The sequence below is a fragment of the Crocuta crocuta genome, unplaced genomic scaffold, assembly GCF_008692635.1.
Source record: "Crocuta crocuta isolate KB4526 unplaced genomic scaffold, BGI_CrCroc_1.0 scaffold274, whole genome shotgun sequence".
NCBI lineage: Eukaryota > Metazoa > Chordata > Mammalia > Carnivora > Hyaenidae > Crocuta > Crocuta crocuta.
Window position 1 is genome coordinate 4,313,227 of NW_027530222.1, and position 21,266 is coordinate 4,334,492.

Here is a 21,266-nt window from a genome sequence, read left to right on the forward strand (position 1 = left end):
TTTTTTTTTTTTTTTTGATTGTCTGCAATTCCCTCAGTTAAAAAATGTGCATCCTTTATATTTTTAAAAAGTTTTTTTTTTTTTTTGTTTTAGCTTTTCAAGTGCTGTTGTGGGATCTGGAATATATTTTTTAAGTCTCAAGGTCCCTTCCAGTAAGATTTCAGGTAAACTGATTGGGTCTTTCATATGAGTATGTACAGAACACTTTTACATTTGCTTTTAAATTTCATTTGTTGGCTTGAAACTTCTCGGAGGAAGAAAACAGTACCCTTTTAAATTATTGCCTCATTATTGGCATTTAATTCAAACCATGCCTTATTGTGGTGTATCTCTAACATTCCAAAAGCAGTATTTTCCTTCTCGATCCAGTCATTATGAGATGGTATCAATGGTTTTCTGCAGTAAAAAAATAACGCATTTTGTGATGCATTGCACCACCCTCAGATTCTCAGACTTAACTTCGTTTGTGCGGTTTATTCAAATAGTGGTTTTCCTTATGAAATCCTGTAAGTAGGAACCATCTGGAAAGGTTACTGTGGAAACGGCAGGGGCTAGGGGGCGGGGCTACAGAGCATGAGATGCCATGACAACCTTTTTCGGGTTTCCCAGGAAACATGGGTTGCTATGGGAACTGCATCAGTCAGGTCCGAATTAGTAACTTCCGCTGGAAGGAGTGTCTGCCACTTTAATCTTCTTGTGATACTGCAGAAGCTTATCTCGCAGATGCATTAGGAATTTTGTTTGTTTCTCTCAGCAGCACTGAAAACATCTGATTCTATACTTTGGTAGATGTTGCTTGGAACACACACACACACACACACACACACACACACACACACACACACAGAACTTCAGAGGAATCTGTTAGCCTACCCATTTCGAAATGCTTAACAAGCCCCAAAGAGTTTCAACTGATTAGTCAGCTCAGGGCATCTCAGGCATTTCCCTTTGTTCAAAGTTGTATATATCTTTAAAATTCCGGGAGGGGTTCCGAATGGAAATTCCGGTCAAAAACCAAATAAACTGACGGTGGGTTTACAAGTCATTTTTCTATTTAGACTTCTCATCCACATATCCACAGCAAGGGCAACTGAACTAAGTATTCAATAATGTTAAACAGTCCACCAAACTGAAGCATCCTTTAAGTACACACCGGCATTACTTAGTAAAGAAACGAGTGTCTTTTAATTCTGAGGTTAAGCGGTTACTCTTAACTGTTCTTTAATTTCGTTTCCTCCCCAGAAGTACAGCTGCTTTTTTTGTTTGTTTGTTTTTGAGAAGGGGTGTACTAGAAATCAAGTTTAAAGGAAGTTTGTTCTTTGCAATATTAGAGAGAGGGGAGAAAACAATGGAGAGCTGAGAGAATGCAGCCCACTTGTGAAAGAGACATCTGTTTCAGTATGAAGCAGTAGGGAGAGGGAAAATGAAGTGTGCTTTCCACTTCTTCATGTCCTTTCCTTGATGAATGGTCTGGGAATGTATAAAACAAGGGCATACACAGACCAAGGGGGCACGTTCCACACAATACTGAGCACAGCGTGTCACTTGTATCATATATTAAACGTCAGTAAATATCTTTTTGATGTTGACACAGGAGTTGGGATTATTGTTCGTGGTGCAGGTGGCCGTGGAGTTGCCCGTTTTGAAAGGGGTCTGGGGGAAAGCGCTATGGTTCATGCCCCCCTCTTCGATCACCATATACTCCGACTTACTCAGAGTCGAGTTACTCCTTGCTTTTCGGAGCTCCTCGGCGGAAGGCGAGAGGTGCTGGCAACTTCCCACGTGCATGTACTGGGCTTGCTCTTCCCCTTCTGTCTCCCGGTGGTAGAAGTAATTGAAGTTGGAAACAATCACAGGGACCGGCAAAGCAATGGTCAAGACACCAGCGATGGCACAGAGCGACCCCACGATCTTGCCCCCTATGGTCACCGGGTGCATGTCCCCGTAACCCACTGTTGTCATGGTGACCACTGCCCACCAGAAGGCATCCGGGATACTGCTAAACCCTGAAGTGGGGTCGTCTGCCTCGGCAAAGTAGACGGCGCTGGAGAAGAGGATGACTCCGATGAAGAGGAAGAAGATGAGCAAGCCCAGCTCCCGCATGGAAGCCTTCAGCGTCTGGCCCAGGATCTGCAGCCCCTTGGAGTGCCGGGAGAGCTTGAAGATGCGGAAGACGCGCACCAGCCGGATGACCCTCAGGATGGCCAGGGACATGGCCTGCTGTCCATTGCCCTGTCGCTCCGCCAGCTCGGTGCCCAGAGTGATGAAATAAGGGATGATGGCCACGATGTCTATCAGGTTCATGATGTTTCGCGAGAAGGTGGCTTTGCTGGGGCAAGCGAAGAACCGCACCAGCAGCTCAAAGGAGAACCAGATGATGCACAGGGTCTCCACCACGAAGAAGGGATCCGAGAAGCTGGAGGCCCCGGCGGGGGCCCCCGACGTGCTGTTGCTGGCCGCCTCGAACTGCTCCTGCGACGATGCGGCGGGGTAGTCCTTCTCGTCGCGGAACTCGGGCAGCGTCTCCAGGCAGAAGATGACAATGGAGATGAGGATGACGAGCACGGACACGATGGCGATGCCCCGCGCCGGCCCGGAGCTCTCCGGGTACTCGAAGAGCAGCCACACTTGGCGCTGGAAGTCGTGGCGGGGCAGGGGCCGCTCCTCCTCCCGCAGGAAGCCCTCGTCCTCGCGGAACTTCTCCATGGCCTCCTCGCCCAGCTGGTAGAAGCGGATCTCCTCGGAGAAGATGTCGATGGGCACGTTGACCGGNCCCCGACTGGTAGTAGTAGAGGATGGCGTCGAAGCTGGGCCGGTTGCGGTCGAAGAAGTACTCGTTGCGGAGCGGGTCGAAGTACCTCATGCGCCGCTTGGGGTCGCCCAGCAGCGTCTTCGGGAACTGGCAGAGGGTCTTGAGCTGCGTCTCGAAGCGCAGCCCGGAGATGTTGATCACCACGCGCTCCCCGCAGCAGTCCTGCTCGCCGGCGGCCGGCAGCCCCGGCGGCAGCGNCCGGGGCGGGCGGGGAGGGAGGATGGGGATGTGCTCCGGGCCTGGAGCCCGGTGGAGCGAGGGAGTGGTAGGCCCGGAGGGCACCCTGGGGGAAGAGGCCAGTCTGCTGCCGACACCCTGAGCCCACGGAGGCTAGAAGACTGCCAGGCCTGGAGCGCTCTGAACCGTTTAGCTGCCGTGGGCCTGAGAAGCCCAATGGAGTAATAATGGGTGCTGATGAGTTTCCCACCCGGAGTCTGAAGAAAATGAGTCATTAAAGGCATTCCGGGACTTTGCTTTGTAGCGAGAGACTAGTTCTCACTAATGTTAATAGCTGAGTTTTCAGCTGCTGGGAAGAATCAAGGGCCAAGTTCCTGGTTGCGATTGGCAAGGGCAGCCCCATCTTTTCAGAAGAGAGAGGCTTCCTGTCGGTGGGCACATGAGAAGAAAATGAGATGAGAAATTCACATCTCGTCCGAAGTCTGTCGTGGGGAAGGACTGGAGCCAGACTGGCACCTAGACCCTCAACGTAATAATCGTGTTCGGGTTTGCCACGCTGTAGCTGTTAAACTGGGACAACGTTCAGCCAGCAATTTGTACCTCTGTTGCTTGATTTTGGCCTGGGGATAACAGCTTTATCCCCTTTGAGCCTAAACCATTTCTTCAAACTGTGTTCATTTCAAACACAATTTCTGTTTCTAGGCATATTAGCAACTCCACCTTAGAGTCAACCCTAGGCTTTAGAATGCATTTTCTACTGTATCGTTCAAATCATTCACAAAAGGGAACTGTTCGCACTACACAGTCACCCATCTACCTTAGCTGACAATTCAACCGCAAGTAACTGCGATTTGTGGTCATTACTTCCCACCACGACCTGCAGCCGAAGCTCATTAAGGGCAGAGAGAAGTCTTACCCAATTCGTATCCCTAGCAGCCACCAAAGTGCCTGATAAATAGTAGGATCTCCGTATCTTTGTTGAATTCCCCAACAGGCAATTCTGTGTATTTCTGTTGGCTCTGGACAATCAACGTTTCTCCTTTCTGAACGCAGGTCCCCGGGGATTCCTGGGATGAAGAGAGAGGGGAAACAGTCCACGGTGTGTACATTACTCGGTTAATCCACAGGGCAGATCCCCCTCTGCCTTTTCTGGGTACAGCAAGGATTCACGTTCTTTACTGTCCTTTTATCTTTCACGTCACCTCGAGGTCAGTAGTAGGCACCGCAGACGGTGACATGTCGTAAGATGGTAAAAGGAGACAACCATCTAAAACAGTCTCACAAAACTACACTGTTCTTTTTGAGCTGGTGATTAGGGTTCGTATATTTAAAGCTAAGAATAAGACAGTAGGCGTGCGGCAAGGTTGGCTCGTAGAAAGGCAAAGACCCTATTTTTAAAGACCAAATGTTTCGTGCACTTCTGTGTCTGACCTAGAAAGTGATTTATTTCTCCATTTGCAGGAATTAGTACTGAAATTAATATTAATCAATGGCAAGGGAGACCAGAACAGAGGATGGGCCTGTGACGGATGGTCACAAGCTTCTCCCTGCTGTGAAGTATCTTTCCTTCAGAAATGACTCTTTCCATTCCTTTCGTGGATTTGAGGCCCAGAGAAGTTAGGCAGTTTGTTCAAGCCCACACAGCTAGTTAGCAGCAGCGCTGGGCCTAACATCTTGGGCCATTTCCCAATCCAGTGTTTGCTCTACTGTATCACACTGTGAAATCCTTGAGTTGATCACTGCGAGTGCTTAATAAATATTAGATTTCTAACAGCAGCCTATTTGCTTCTGATTGCTGACTAGTTCACTTCAATTCATATTTATTTGAACTGAAAACCACTGCCTTCTGACAGCTAGTCTATTGTTTATAGGAAATGAGTCGGTGGGCAAATTCCAGCCCTGTTGGACAGCAGAAACCATCACAACAAATCAGTGTCAAAAATGGCACTTCAGGAGGAACACATACCACTTATTTACTACCCCCAGTGGAGTAGCTCAAAGTGATTTGAAAATGTCTCATTAATCCTCATGACACCCCTGTGGGATAATAATAATATTATTACAATACTTAAGCATAGAAGTGTGGCAAAGCCAACAGCTTCTCTGAGCATGTGCAGATTTTCCTCATATTTCACGTCTTCAAGAGTTGAGCCTAAATAAAACCATCAGGTTTGCTAACACCAAGGATAAATCTTGGTTTGGGCTTTCTGTATGGCTCTGAAATGGACAGAGCTTGCGTTTCTTACTGGTTGTGACCAGTAAGTAGCGCGCCGATGGCTTGCCAGATGGTTAGCAGCTTCTGGAATTCGTCCAGAAGTGGTGGAGAGTGGGGCAAGGCAGGTCTAGAAGTTACCACTAATTACAATTATAGATAAATAAATGAGGGACGCCTGGGTGGCTGAGTCGGTTAAGCGTCCAGCTTCAGGTCAGGTCATGATCTCGTGGCCCAGGAGTTCAAGTCCTACTGTGGGCTCTGTGCTGACAGCCCAGACCCTGGAGCCTGCTTCAGATTCTGTGTCCCCCCTCTCTCTCTGCCCCTCTCTGCTTGCGCCCTGCCCCTCTCTCTCTCTCTTTTTCAAAAATAAATACAATTTAAAAAATAAAAATAAAATAAAATGTCTCTTCATCAGGGATAACTTCCCAGACCACAGCCACCTGATTTCAAAGAGTTCCCCTTCCTTCCCCCCTTGATAACTTTCTAAATTCTTACTTGCTTTATTTTTCCTTACTCTGTTTATTTACTTGAAATTATAGGTTACTCTTTGGTCACTTGCTTATTGACTATCTCCTGCACTAAAACATAAACTCCCCAATGGCAGGGTTTTGACATTTTTACTCATATGTCACCAAAATCTAGACTAATACCGGACACATAAGAAGTGCTTCATCAGTATATGTTGAATGGTGGAAAGAAAACGTGCAGAGGGAACACACAAGGCATATTAAGGTCCAGTGAATGAACCAGTTTGCTGATGTAGAGGGGTTATTTTGGAGAGTTATCTGTCCAGTTCTGCGTCTCTCTCCCAGAACCAACTAGACTGTGTAGATATGCATGAATATTTTTTTAAGTGTCACTTCCTCTTTCTCTGCTTTCCTTTCTTCCTGTCCTCCTGGATGGGTCTGTCCTGGGCTCCGGAATTTTATTCTAAACTGCAGACTTGGATATTCTTCCTGAAGAGGCCCCAAACTTTATATTTATAGCACCGAACTCATTATCTTTCTCTCCAACATTGCTTCTCTTCCTGCTTTTCATATTTCATGCTAGAATACGAAGCCATCCCTGAATCACTCCTCTGCCCCCCACATCCAGTTGGTCACTAAGTGCTTTCTCATCTCCCTTCAAGTCCCTCTCAGTTCTGTCCTTACCTCTTCATTCTCACTGCCACTGTCCCAGTTCAGGCTGTTATGACCACTTCATAACAGGCGCCCTGCTTTCAGTCTCTCTTTCATGTATTTCATCTCCAGGAAGTAGCCGAGTTATTTCTGTAAAACATAGATTTGGTCACTTCGCTCTCTAGTACTGCCATGATAGTTGGACCCTGGTGCTGACCTGACCTTCTGGAAGCCACCTTCTGTGTTCTTTCCACACCACTTACTGGTCCCTGGACATGTCACCCACTTGCACACCACCATGCGTTTGCTCCTGCTCTAGCTCACTGGACACGCTTTCCACATTTTACCCATTGGGGAATTCAGTCTTCAAGGTCCAGCTTAGATGTCAACTCCTAGTCAGCCATGTTTACCACTTCAAAGAAACTCAGCAAAACAGATTATACATGAATTCTTTGTTCTCTTTCTCATCAGGAGTGCTATCCCATTTTGTTCAGAGCTCCATAAGAGGGCTTTGCTGTACTATATTTAGCGTGTATGTGACGATCTGCGTCCCTATGAGAGTGTGAACGCCTCAATATTAATAGCTACCATATTGAGCAGTGAACAGAGAGTAATAAGCCAGGACTCTGCTAAGCATTTTATGTGCAGTAGTTTTCAGCAGCCCTGTAGGTAGGTAATATGACTGCTATGCTATTCCACACCTGGACAAACAGTGCACTCCTGCAAGATCATGCAGAATTAGGACATAGCAGAACGAGGATTCGAACGGAGAAGTCTACATTCTCAAGCCCATCCTTAGACCACCTTTGCGAGGGTTGGAGGGCTTGTCTCATTCATCTGTGTATTTCCAGTCTCCAATATTGTGCAGGTATGTGATGAATGATTTTTGAATCGTATAATTTAAGAAAAACAATCATGAAGCATAGATGTTTATTCACTAAAATCTGAGGATAGACCGTGATGAAGGTGTTAGTCCTGTACCTCAACACAAAGGCTATAAATGCACTTTCTGGAATTTGTACCACTTTTAAGAAGAAAGATGCTAGACACAGGGAAGAGGTTATTCCGGAAATAGATGTTGGTATAGGTTCTGCCTGAGGTTAACATGGCTCTCGGAATGAGGCAGCAGTCTAGTCCGTGTTCTCACATGCCAGGGTGATTTTCAGAAAATAATTTCTATTCAGAGAAGACTGGAATTCTGTCAGCAAGTATGGCAGCCACAGAGATACAAGTATTATGTTAGGCCAAGCATTTAAATAAGTCCCATGTTTCTACTTGAGCTTCTGTGTAGGAGAGAGTGCAGACACTGAAATACCTGCATGGCTTTTTCTTGTTCTGGTTAATTTATTGAAAAATCAGGCAGTCACACTCCTAATCATAGACGAGATGTGCAATTAATGAGACAAGCAGTGGAGCCCTCTGTATGTACCAATTATTTGCTGGCAGATGGGAATCTTAACATTTGTAGAAACAAGTGAACGGTTTTAGATCACTGCCAAACGTATTAGCTTTCTTTTAGCAAGATGTACATTACACATAATACTTTCACCATGATTTTTCTCAAAGTGGATGTGACGAAGAATTTTTAAAAATATCTAGAAAACTCCTTGTGTTTCTTCATGTTCCTTGTGTGAGGTACTCGTGAGGCTACAGGTGAACCACAATAAAATTAATTTTGAGAGATAAAAGGGGTGATTTTAGTCACATGACTGAGTTGATATTAATCTGAACTGTTGACCATAAATTGACATGCAACTGTAAAACTTCAGCAGACATTTACAGGAATCTATTGAAATAGATCGAGATTTTGATCAAGGTCTTTTTTTTGTATTGCCAATCTGGTGAAAACCAAAGCGTATTTTATTAATCTACAGACAAAATATTACAGTGTGACTACTTTGTCATTGGCTTTGCAATGATGTTAACATAGCAACTCAGCATGTCTGTAGAACAGCATTATAATTTTATTGACTTTTCATTACAATGGTAATGACATTAATGAAAGTGTATAAAGGCCCACAATGATCCAATTAATACTGAGTACTATAATGACAAAAGAATATGAATGCAATTCTTTGGAGACTTCATCATACCTAAGAAAATACAATGGATAGATTACCTGGTTATAAAATGAATGCAGGAGCACCTGGGTGGCTCAGTCGGTTAAGCGTCTGACTTCAGCTCAGGTCATGATCTCACGTTTTGTGGGTTCAAGCCCCGCATCAGGCTCTGTGCTGACAGTTAGCTGAGAGCCTGGAGCCTGCTTCATGACAGTTAGCTCAGAGCCTGTAGCCTGCTTCAGATCCTATATCTCCCTCTCTCCCTGACCCTCCCCTGTTCACATTGTGTGTGTGTCTCTCAGAAATAAATAAAAACATTAAAAATTTCTTTAAAAAAGAAAAAGCCTACTATTTGAGCATGTTTATCCATTATGTCATTCAGAACGAGCTAATGTTAAGATGTGCTATAGTACAGCAGGAAGGGTTCTAGCCTGGGATTCAAACTATCTGGAGTTGAAGTGCCCAGGGGGCACCTGGGTGGCTCAGTCAGTTAGATGCCTGACTTCAGCTCAGGTCATGATCTCATGGTTTGTGAGCTCAAGTCCCTGGTCAGGCTCTGTGCTAACGACTCAGAGCCTGGAGCCTGCTTCAGATTCTGTGTCTCCCTCTCTTTCTGCCCCTCCCCCACTTGCACTCTGTCTCTGTGTGTCTCTCTCTCTCAAAAATAAAAACATTTAAAAAAATAAAATGCCCTTGACAAAACCATTTGACCTCTGTCTCAGTTTCTCACACATAAAATGAAGAAAATAGTATCTGAGTCACATGCTATGAGAGTTAAGTAAGATTATATACATGGAAAGTACTCAATTACTGGTCCTGTGTGGAGTAGGTACTCCGTTCTTTGTTCACTCATACTTTCCACACAACACAAACGCATAAGAGCGGGGGAGTGGGCGAGACGCACTAAAATGCTCATACTTTTGATTGCAAAAGGCCACATGTGATGCAAGTCTTTTATCTGTTGTATCTCAAAATAGGACAGGCTTCTCACTTCTGGCTTTAATTAAATGCGGTCCAAGAGCATCCACACTTAGCAGGGCTGACAAAACTAGTCAGAGAACAAAGGGCATCCTTTAGAATCAGAACTCTGGTATTCCCTGGTTATTAGGACTATCATCTCTGTTTCTTCAAAACTCAGTGCATGCACTTAGTAGTCACTCAAAAAATATTTGTTGAAGTAAATTACAAAAAAAGATTATCTAGACGAATACATTCATTTTACAGACAGAATGATAATGTCTATATCTCAAGATATAAGTACCTTCCATCCTAAGTCCAGCATTTAGTGACAGAGTCAGAATAGAATTTAATGTTACTAATTTCCAGCCAAGTTCAATGAACTCTTATCCATACTTGTCTTTTTTCAATTTATTGATTCATTCAGTGCATCTTTCCTTTCCTTTCCACAATACCTATACTTGCCACATACTGGGAATCAAAGATGAACGGGACGTGTGTGTATGATGTTCTTATGTGCCTGTGACATCCTGCCTCATCTGACCTCTTTGGACCCACCCTCAGTCCTGCCTGTACCGATAGCACCTGCTGACCCTTTTGTGCATTAGGTGACTTCTCTGCCTAGATCTTGGGTTCCCTTCCTTTTCTTTCAGCCTTTTCACATCTACAAAGTTTCTGTAGTTTCCTGAATTATCAGTTTACCCATGAAGCAGGATTTCTTACCCAGAACTCCTCTACTTTGGACCCCTAAATCCTGGAACAGTCAGAGGCCTAAGGGGAGCTTGAGATCCTGTCCTTTTGGTGACACACCACCTGCTGGGGAGAACATGCCGGCCTCTGCCTTTAACCACCACATTGAAGAGCCTACACTTGACAAAATCAATGCTACACGATTCTTAAATGCATTCCAATTGGGGCAGCCACCTCAACAATACCAGTTTAACGAGACCTGGATTCTGGAATGCTGCGGTGAGCCTTAAAGTATCTGCATGGCCACCAGACTGCTGTCTGTCCCACCTCCTGTCCCACCCACCCAGTTCTTAAGATTTGAGTTCTGCCTCATTTTCCTTCCGCTGAAACCAGACCACCTCCCTATGGGCATCTACCATTGAGAGACTAGCTCTGCTACCTGGGTCACCAGCTGCTGCTTGCATCCTGCTCTCGGAGGGCCACCCTCCTAAAACCATGGCCTCATTGCCAAGCCAATGTCAAGCTGCCTGGATTTCCACTGCTACATCAACCCTAGTGTGAGTATGACTGGACATAGTTCTTCAAGCCATGGATGTGCCTGATCCCCCTTTCTCTGCAACCATGCTGAGGACATGGCCTTGTAGGCCAGACCCTAGTGGGACAATACACTTCAGAGACGAACACAGGGACCATTGCTTTCTCACACCAAGGAGAATAAAACAGTGAAATCTGAAAGAGAGATTTAATTCCCAAATATCAATATCTGAGAGAGGTAGGAAGTGAATGTGCTGTGGTAATACCTATTGTTAATGGATATAAGTGCCCCTTTGTGCCCAGAAAACACTGGTTCATAGCTTTGGGAGATAATGTACTGCTGAATACTCCTGACACCCTACTGTAAGGTTGATTTCTAAACAAATGGGCTGAAACTCAATTACCCATAATTCTGAAGCACAAGAGCTCTGGGCCCACCTCAGCATGAAGAACAGAATCAAAAGTGCCAACCAAAAAGAATATGCCAGATGCTCACAATTCAAATATGTAATCTGAGAGGGTTTTAAGTGCATCTGAGTACTTTAGTGCTTCGTGAATGTTCTGGCTACATTATCAACCCCAGATACTGGGAAAGTGAACAGCTCTTATTTTTCATAGTGTTAAGTGCACTGAGTCAGAGGAAACGCTGAGGAGGATTAGAATACTGGAATATTCCTTTTTTGAGCCAGTTGTTACTTTGATTACAGTTGATACCGTATCCAGATAGACTTTGGAGGTCAAAAAAAATCTTAACTGTATGCCATGTAAAATATATTGTAAATGGGTCTTTTGAGTTTATTTTCTTCAGATAACAGGCATGGGATTGGAAAATTGACGGCAAGTCATGGTATGTTCAGTGTGCCAGTATGTTCAGTATGTTCAGACGGAACATGGTATGTTCAGTGTGCCAGGTTTTCTTACTTCACCTGATGAATGATTTCTTGGTTCAGTAAAGCAACATGTTTAGGAAACTCCAAAATAGATTGGTTTTATAATCTCTCCATCTGGATAATAGGATGGCCATGCCTTCTTCATCATTACCTCCCTCAGTGTCCGGAATAGTGCTTTCTACATAGGAGAGCCCCACGGACACTCACAGAATGTTTAATGAATGATTCATTTCCTATACTGACCAAAAGAACTCACTGATAAATTGTAACATATAATTTTTTTGCTGCCTAAATGCAGTCTTGGTCATGGTCTGCAACCACGTATAGAATTTCCTCCCGTGTTAACATACTCATTTTTTTGAGGTTTATTTATTTTTGAGAGAGAGACAGACAGACAATGAGTCAGGGAGGAGCAGAGAGAGAGGGAGACACAGAATCTGAAGCAGGCTCCAGGCTTTGAGCTGTCGCAAGCTCGAACAGAGCCTGACGCAAGCTCGAACCCACAGACCACGAGATTATGACCTGAGTGGAAGTCAGATGCTTAACCAACTGAGCCAGGTGCCCCCATGTTAACATTCTTATAATTTGCATTATGTCCCAGCTCGAGGTAATCTCGGAGACAGAGTGTGATGTGCCAGGTTAACGCTTCTTTTATCCCCAAACAGAACCTTCAGGAGAATAAGGTAATGGATTTCAAGCCATACATTTCACCATGACGGTAATATAAAGACAGACTGATATATATTTTTAATAATTTTCCTTACAGCTTTATCCCCACCCACCCTTCCCCAAGGCCTCATACATAGCAGCTTTAGTAAGATATTTACTAATTTAGATGCCCTATACACAGTATGGAGTTTGCATAAATATAATAAAATCCATAACACTCCTGTGTAAAACAGGGCAGGGGAAAGCAAGGCCCTTCTGCTCTGGGGCTAGAATATAAAGCAGTTTCAGTTGCTAAGGCAGATTAATTCTTTAGAGACAGAAAACAGTCTTCAACCCCCATCAGCCCAGTTTCTGCCAAATAACCAGACAGATAAACGCATCATCCTTCGAGGACAGAAGACATGTTGGAAATCAGGTAACTTAATTTCAAATATGAAATGTATCTAATTGATTTGTAATACTGTCCCTGGTGTGCTGCCCATTGAGGATGCAATATTAGAAGGTTTCTGGCTGTGACATCAGCTAAAAAAAAAAAAAAAAAAAAACCAACAACCCATCAGCTGCCACTCCCTCTTAGGGGACAAGAAGACAGAGAAAGCATGAAGGATAATGATGCATGACCACTAACTCCTGTGGGCTGCTACATTTTATCAACCAGAGCCTAGCAGCACACAAACACATGATGGGGCCAATTCTGTCCTCAGCTACATCATCAACTAGTGTCTGTGGCATTGTCCGGCTCTTAATGGAAACCTTTATATACAGTTAAGAACCGAACTGAGATTAGGATGTGAGCTGGTCAAAGAAGCTGTCTTTGCCAGGAGATAAACGAGTCTGTTAGCCTATCCTTATCTGGCTTATGAAATAATATTACCAAGTAGTGATTTCTTTTCTTTTTGTGGTCTGACTTCAGTCATTTTTCGCCCTAGAAACTGCATTAAGCAGAAGGAACGGAACTTCAATTAATATTATAATAATCCTCATTGCTGATAGTGCTTTTTAAGCTCATCGCCATTAAATTTCGGCATGATGTTTTAAAAGATGCTCAAGAGATTAAAAAATCCTGATTAAATATTTCCAGTTCTTACCAATATAAATCTGTACAGCTTAAATGCATTAACGTGATAGCTGCCAAGAATAGCAACATCCGCAATAAATATGTTGGATCATTGTAAATTGCTATATTTATCTGATTTATTCTCCTAAATGTTGCCTCTGGCTCTGAAAACAAGACTATTGGAGAGTTCTGCCTGATATAAAGGCTGTCAGAAATAATTTTGGCTAGCAACACGAGGACCAATTTATATGTCAATTACACATCTGCCAAGCATTTAGCATAACAAATAAATATAAAATAGAATGTGAGAAGAGGTATATTGTTACAAAAGTAAAAAAGCCAAGATTATACTTAAATGAATGGTTGATTAAAATGTGATATTTGTTACATCTCCTGGAAATTGAAAAATCAGCAAAAGGTACTGATACATTTTAGTATTTACAAGTTTTATTTCATTTAGATGCTGCGATGATGGCTTATGTGGACGCTGGCTTTCTGAGAAAGGTTGAAGTTCTATCCTATAAATGGTGAAACCGATCTGAACATGAGAGCTACCTTTGGAGGGAGTTGGTTTAATCAAAATCCTCAACCAGCCGTTTGAAATGTAAAAGATTAGAGAGAATATGCTTGAAGCATCAAAGTACCTCACAAAATACAGGCTTACAGCTGTCTATGTATCTTTTTATCTATGGTATATACATAGTATCTATACATGTCTATATATACTACATTTAAATATACATATACTTTTCTAAAAAGATTATTACTAATAATATATTAATACTGTTTTCTGGAGCTCTTAAATCATTTTTATACATGGTTCCTGGTGGCCAAGTATAATTATAGTACTCTATTTTGGGCACAAACCTTTCCTAAAAATATAATGAGTGTCTGATCTTCTGAGCTGACCCAAAGCTGTGCAAAGCCTCAGTCTCCTGACATTGAGTAGGACATGGCAGGCCACCTCAGCTTTACAGACAATGGACTTCTCTTTAGTGTTTCTAAGTATCCACGGTTGTGCCAGCCTCTCTGCAGAGAACCACACTTATTTTTCTGCATATACGTGTGTGACATTTCTACTCTGGGAATAATCGACTCCATTACATTATTTTTATGAAAAGCACAGAGACTGATAGCACATTTGCAGGCATTCCAGTACACTTCCTGATGGCGAAGTCCTAAAGTGTCCTCAGGTCCTCTTTATACTACAGCATGATTAAATGATCCTGAAGTGTGCACTGGAGATTATGTCCTACGGCATTATTTTAACATCATCACCTCCAATTACACATTGTGTTTGTGTGTGTGTGTGTGTGTGTGTGTGTGTGTGTGTGTGTGTGTGTGTGTGTGTTAATAAGCCCAAATTCACTAGGCGATTTGAAAACCATTTCTTCTTTAGGGGCGCGTGGGTGGCTGAGTCGGTTGAGCATCCAACTTCAGCTCAGGTCATGATCTCACAGTTCATGGGTTGGAGCCCCACAACAGGTTCTATGCTCACAGCTCGGAGCCTGGAGCCTGCTTCGAATTCTGTGTCTGCCTCTCCCTTCACCCCTCTCCCACTCACACTCTGTCTCTCTCTCTCTCAAAAATAAATAAAACATCAAAAAATAAATAAAAAAAGAAAGGCATCTTCTTTTATAAAATCTTTTTAAAAATACTGAATACTGTAAACAAAAGCATCTAAAACCTTAGTTGGTAATTTCCATAACATATTCTAATTTTACTCTTGACATTAATTACACAAAAATAGACAGTATTTTATATTCTCAACTTTGCCTAATGTGATGGAATAAGATATTATATGCTTCTTTTAGTTAATGCTTATGTTCTAGCTGTTGGTTTGTTTACGGATGATTTCCCTAGGTTTCCCTCCAATTCCAAGCATTTATAGTCTGGAAACTTCCTCAGCCTATGTGCAGGTAGACGTCTGGAGGAGCTCTGGGATAGCAGGAAATGCTCAGGATTCTAAGTCCAGAAACAAAGGTTTGGATCTCAGGTCCCAGGATTCCTAAATCTCTCTGAGCCTTTAATTTCCTCATCTGTTATAAGAGGATGATAACAACTAGTTATAAGGTGATTTTGAGGATTAAGTGAAGTAAGACTTTTAAAATACCTAGTCCAATGCCTCTTCTATTTCTAATCTGACATTCTCTAAATGTGTTTGCCCCTTTTTGCTAGAGGTAAAATCACCTCTCACTCCAGAGGATGAACTGGCTAGTGGACAGAGATAGCTCTGTAGCAACGATAGGCCCTGGGTCACTTTAATTCAATATGAGTCAATGAGTATTAACTGCCCACACAGTACTTTGTCCATTACGCAGACATTTATCCTTAGATTAACTTCCGTAGCAGCCTCTCTGACTCCCGAGTCCCTGGATTTGCTGAGCTAGACAACTTGATCCCACCTGGGCTCCTACCTACCCGGCAGGACCTGGCTGGGAAACTTTTCATCTCGTTTGCGGTCACTTCCACTCAAAGGATGCTGGCCTCCTGGGAAGTATGCCGTCAGAGGAACAAGAAAAGTGACTTGACACTTTGGGCTCATCTGGAGAGATGAGATTCACACTTTCATCAGCAAACCAGGTGAAGAAAATCACAGAGCACGGAAATAAGATCGGACCATGCCGGAGCGCTGTTCTCTACATAGTGCCCGTTTTAGCTAGTTGGTTCTGTCTTGGTCAAGGATGATGTGTTCCCCGTAGTCCATTGCTGGGAAATAAAAGCAGTGTGTGCCTGGTCTTCTTTTTCCCTCATAATCAAGGCTAGTGGCCTCCTAAATGTGTGACAAACAGAGAAGGGAGGTGAAGGAGAAATCAAAGATCTTGGGAGGAGGGCCAAAGGGGGCTGGGCTATGCGGTCAATGCCAGTTTCACACCAGGTTGACTCATTGCCAAGGAACCCACGGTTGACGAGTGTGAGATACTGTGGAGGGTTCTCGGTGGCAACTGTTGCTGGTTTAGCAAAAGAGCAATGCTTTTGAAGCCAGATTTGGAGAGCAGATTTTGTGAAAAATCTAGGATCCTGCTGCCTCCCAGGACTTGATTCTAATTTTAGTTTTGGACTGTCCTCAATGCTCCCACCTCTCACACATTCATTCTATTTGGGGGCTTATTGTGGAGGAAGCCAGCTAATGCTACGGCCATAAAGAGAAAAAAAAAAGTCCAAACATATATATTTTTTTCTGTTTGAGACAGAAAAACAAACTCCAAATTATCTGGGTTTTATAAGTATGTTTACAGCTGTCCTTAGTCGCCAACAGAGCTCATCAATCTGTTCGTCTCTGCCTACTGGGAGCAGATAATTCACTGACATCTTTTTTTTTTTTTTCCTCACTTGTAAAAGTAAATCTCTCTGCAGCTCAGCACTGGTTCCCCACCTTTCTCCCTCCTTGGACTCTGCTCTAATCCCCTGCCTTCCCGGGCTTCCTGGGGCTAATGTAAAGACAAAGAAGGGAACCCAGAGTCTAACAAGAGGCAGCTTCTGATATCCACGGATATGGATCAGTGGGAGGGATGGCAGTGGGGGGCTGGCAGCAAGGGGCAGCACCACTGTGCTCCCTGCAGGCATGGCTCCTCCTCTGAGCTTAGCATGCACCCTTGGGAGCTTTTTGGGAACCTTCCAGGGCCCCAGCCCTTATTTTCAGAACCTCCTCTGCTGCTAGGGCTCCTGGGACCCTCAGGAGTGAGGTCTGAGGCAAGGATGATCCTGAGACTCCCAATGGTAGTAGGTCAGCTCTAGTCCCGATCTGGTCCTGGAGACAAGCCAGTTGTGCAGGACAGTAGGGGCCTCTCGCTCCTTCAGCACAGGGTATGTGCTGGGTTATGCCCCCAGGATTCCCTTCCTGCCCAGTGAAATGTGTGAAGTGTCCCTAGCTCCATCTTAAGGCCAAAGGAAGACCTTGCGAGGCCCCACACATGGCCTACTGACGGCCGGCGGAATTGTCTGAGATGGCATTTTCCGATCATTTGATTGCTCTGTGAGTCAGAGTCTCAAAGCAGATTAAAGATAGCCCTGCTCTGTGGCTCTAAGGTGACATACAGGGCTTCTCTCTGCTCACTGGATTGCTGTCCAATGCCTCCTTTTCTGTCTGAACTCTTCGTCTTTTTCAAGGATTTAGGGACCCCTTTCCTGATCAGGACGTAATCTAGGGATTTATTCTGGACTTCTCTCTGTCTTTATCTCTGGAGCCATGAGCATCTTGGCTGGAAGCTGAAGTCGTGGCTGGGCACTGGGCCTTGACCGGGCTTTCCCCATGCTCAGTGGCGTGCAGCTGGCTTTGGCCAGGCTTAGAGGTTCTCCACCCAAGTCCCACCCTCACAGATGGTGTCCAGCCATTAGAGAAGCAGTCGGGAACTACAGGAACAGCAGCATTCTCAGCCTCCTCAGACCAGGGGAGCAAAAACAAAGAGAAGGAAAAGGTTCTCGAGAGGTGGGGTTTTCTTCTTTTCCAACTAGAGGTTCCATCAGTTAGACCATATTTTCCCCAATCTTGCTGCATCTCCCGCAGCTGCCTTAGAAGTCCCACATCCCATTCTGACACATTTGGAAAAGTGTCCGCTAGCATCATTTACCACTGCATTCCCTTTCCACTGCTTCTTCTAACAGCTGGGCGACGAAGAGTACAGCTTTGACTGAAACAATATTACTACTTATAATAGTTATGAGCCGCTTAAAGGGTAGGGACTTTTTTGTTAGTGTTTTTCAAAAAATGTTGTAAGGAAGTTTTTTGGCACATATTCGGAATGTAAGCTGTTATCTCCATTTTAGAGATTGGGAAACTGAGCCTTAGGAGTCATGGAAATGTGAGGACAGAATGAGCTCATGTCTAAGAACTCGATATATATTATTGTTATTAGTCTTGGTGTTATCTATAGCCATTTGCAGATGACCTAGAGGGAAACAAAGGCTCTCATTTAGAGTGCCAGCTGGTTTCCCAGCCACCATCCCTTAAAAGGTAAGGACACTGGAGGCACCCGGGGGGCTCAGTCAGTTAAGCGTCCGACTTTAGCTCAGGTCACAGTCTCAAAGTTCGTGGGTTCGAGACCCACGTCGGGCTCTGTGCTGGCAGCTCAGGGCCAGGAGCCTGCTTCGGATTCTGTTTCTTCCTCTCTGCCCCTTCCTTGCTCATGCTCTGTTTCTGTCTCTCAATAATAAATAAACATTAAAATATATTTTTTAAAAAAAGACAGGGACATTGGCTGGGCCATCACCCATGGCCCATGGCCTCCACTCATGGTTCTCAACCTTTGGCTTACATCATAGTCAGCTGTGGACAGAGCTTTAAGAAATAGAGATACCTAGGACCTAACCTAGATCTCCCAAATCAAAGGCTCCAAAGATGGGTCTTAGAAGCTCGTATTAAACAAAACAAAGCGAAACAACAACAACAACAACAACAACCACTTGATTAGATGATACTGTTGGGAAGTAAATTTGGGAACCACAGTCTGGGGGGCTGAACTCTGTTTTGGGTCTGAGATAAAAAATGCAATATAGTTGATTAGCTTTTCCCTTTTCTAGTTAAAGTCCAGTTCAAATGCCCATAGTTAGCAATGGCTTTAGAGAAGCAGTCTTAGGCTTGGCTTGTTACCAGGAAATTGTCATGATCTTTCTGAGGACGTTTTAGCACCAAGTGTAAATGGCTACAAGCATGCTTCTTTTTTTTTTTCTTAAACAGTTTATTGTCAAGTTGGTTTACATATAACACTCAGTGATCATCCCAACAAGTGCCCTCCTCCATGCCCATGACCCCCCTTACCCACTCCCCCACCCCTATTAGCCCTCAGTTTGTTCTCAGCATTCAACAGTCTCTCATGGTTTGCCTCCCTCCATCTCCCCAACTATTTTTCCCCTTCTTCTCCCACATCGTCCTCCGTTAACTTCCTCCTAATCCACCTATATGTGCAAACATATGGTATTTGTCCTTCTCTGACTGACTTATTTCGCTCAGCATAACACCCTCTAGTTCCATCCATGTTGTTACAAATGGCCAGACTTCATTCTTTCTCATTGCCTTACAAGCATGCTTCTTGAACCTATTACTGATACTGAAAGATTAGAAGCAAACTTGATATCCAACAGAGGTAGATAAATTCACTATTCTATATGCACCCATATAATGAGATGATATATAGCTGTGGTTTAGAATATAATTTAAGTACATGAAAGATATTCATAATATATTAAGTGAAAAGCATGCATATAAACATATGTACAAATTCCTGTGTATGTGAAAAAAGATATACTAAAATGTTAATATAGTTTTTTCAGGATGATTGATGTATAAATGATTTTCTTTTCTTTTTTTCTTATCTATATATTTTACATTTACTACCTTTTACTATCTACATATGTAAAAAAATTTATCACAAGAATATATATTGATTTTCTTATAAGAAGAATCAATAAACGTTATTATAAAAGTCACAACCCAGGTGAATCTCTCTAAGGTCATATATGGGACACCATAATTACATTACAAGTGGTCTTTAAATACAGACTTGGGAGGGGTGGGGACACTTGGGTGGCTCAGTCAGTTAAGCATCTGACTTTGGCTCAGGTCATGATCTCACAGTTTGGGGGTTTGAGCCCCATGTCCAGCTCTGGGCTGATAGCTTGGAGCCTGGAGCCTGCTTTGGATTCTGTGTCTCCCTCTCTCTCTGCCCCTCCCCTGCTCGCACTCTGTCCCTCTCTTTCTCTGTCTCTCTCTCAAAAATAAACATTAAAAAATACAGATTTGGGAGATGTGTTACTTCTATAAATGGTGACTATCATCTGTTACTGCTTGATCTGCACTAATGCCATTCACAGGCGATAACCCTCATTCCAGTTTTGGTGTTCCCAGCTGTCAGCTCCTGGTGTTGTGTGCACAATTTAGCCACTGTGATGAGAACATTCATCCAATAAACATTTATTGAAGACTTTCTCTGTGCTAGACTTGGAGGATACAGACTTGAATAATATACAGTTATTGCCTAAAGAGTCAGGTGGGGAGAGAAACAAATTACAAGTGACTTAATAGGGGTGAGACTGTGAGAACCCACAGGAGGAAGCATCTCATTCTGACCAGGGAAGTTAGGGAAGGCATCCTAGAGAAGGCAACTTTTGGGGCACCTGGGTGGCTCAGTCGGTTAAGCGGCCAACTCAGAGATCATCATCTCGTGGTTCGTGAGTTCGAGCCCCGCATTGGGCTCTGTGCTGACAGCTCAGAGCCTGGAGCCTGCTTCAGATTCTGTGTCTCCCTGTCTCTCTGGCCCTCCCCCACTCATGCTCTGTCTCTCTGTCTCAATAATAAATTTAAAAAATTATTTTAAAAAAGAGAAGGCAACTTTTCAGGTAGGTCTTCCAGAGAGAGTGAATATTTTCCAGGTATAGAAGGGAGGGGAGGTAATTCGCAGGCATAGCAAGCAGCTCACACAGAGGCACAGGGTTGAGAAAAGGCACAGTAGAGAATATTGGGAAGTCTGATATGGCGAGGGCTTGGTGTATTAGAGGGAAAGGAAGGGAAATGAAGCTGGAGTGTCAAATCAATATTTGATGGTAAAGAGTGTCATGGGCCATGGTGCAGAATTTTAATTTGATCTTTTGGTCAATGGAAATCGACAGGGATTTGTAAGCAGGAAAGTAGACATGATATTTTTAGGGACAAAACTGGGGACTATGTAGAAGATGGACTAGCTTTGGGGAGAGGTTGGCAGTAGGAGACCATTGAGAAGCTATCACCCATTGAAGATGAAGGATGGTAAGGTCTGGCCCAAGTCAGTGGCCATGGGAATGGAGTGGGAAGGCTTGATTTGAGAGGCATGTAGTCAATAGAGAGAAAATTCCCCCATTCTCCTATTGTATATTTTTCATGCATTCTAGAGATGTAAATCTCCATATTGAATATGATCCTGCCAACCCAAACTTGAATCAGTGCATAAACACCTGTGTTTGACAAAACCAAGTGGATCCAAATCCAGTTTGCATTGAGTGTTTCCCAAAAAAATGAGTAACTGCTGCAGTTATAAAACAAAGCCACCCCCAACTCACATGTGTTTCTGTGATTCCTTAAGATGCTGGAAGAAGATGAAAACAGTTACCAGTGT

At 43.7% G+C, this 21,266-nt stretch overlaps 1 protein-coding gene across 1 annotated transcript in view; it reads right to left on the reverse strand.

Annotated features, from left to right (window-relative positions):
• Positions 1–21,266, reverse strand: part of KCNA3 (potassium voltage-gated channel subfamily A member 3) — a 28,089-nt gene continuing 6,823 nt past the window's right edge. Inside the window, 3 exon segments of the mRNA XM_077765622.1 lie at positions 1–2,773; positions 2,775–3,051; positions 15,601–15,724. Coding sequence (XP_077621748.1) covers positions 1,558–2,773; positions 2,775–3,051; positions 15,601–15,724 — 1,617 coding nt within the window. The 3' untranslated portion in view covers positions 1–1,557.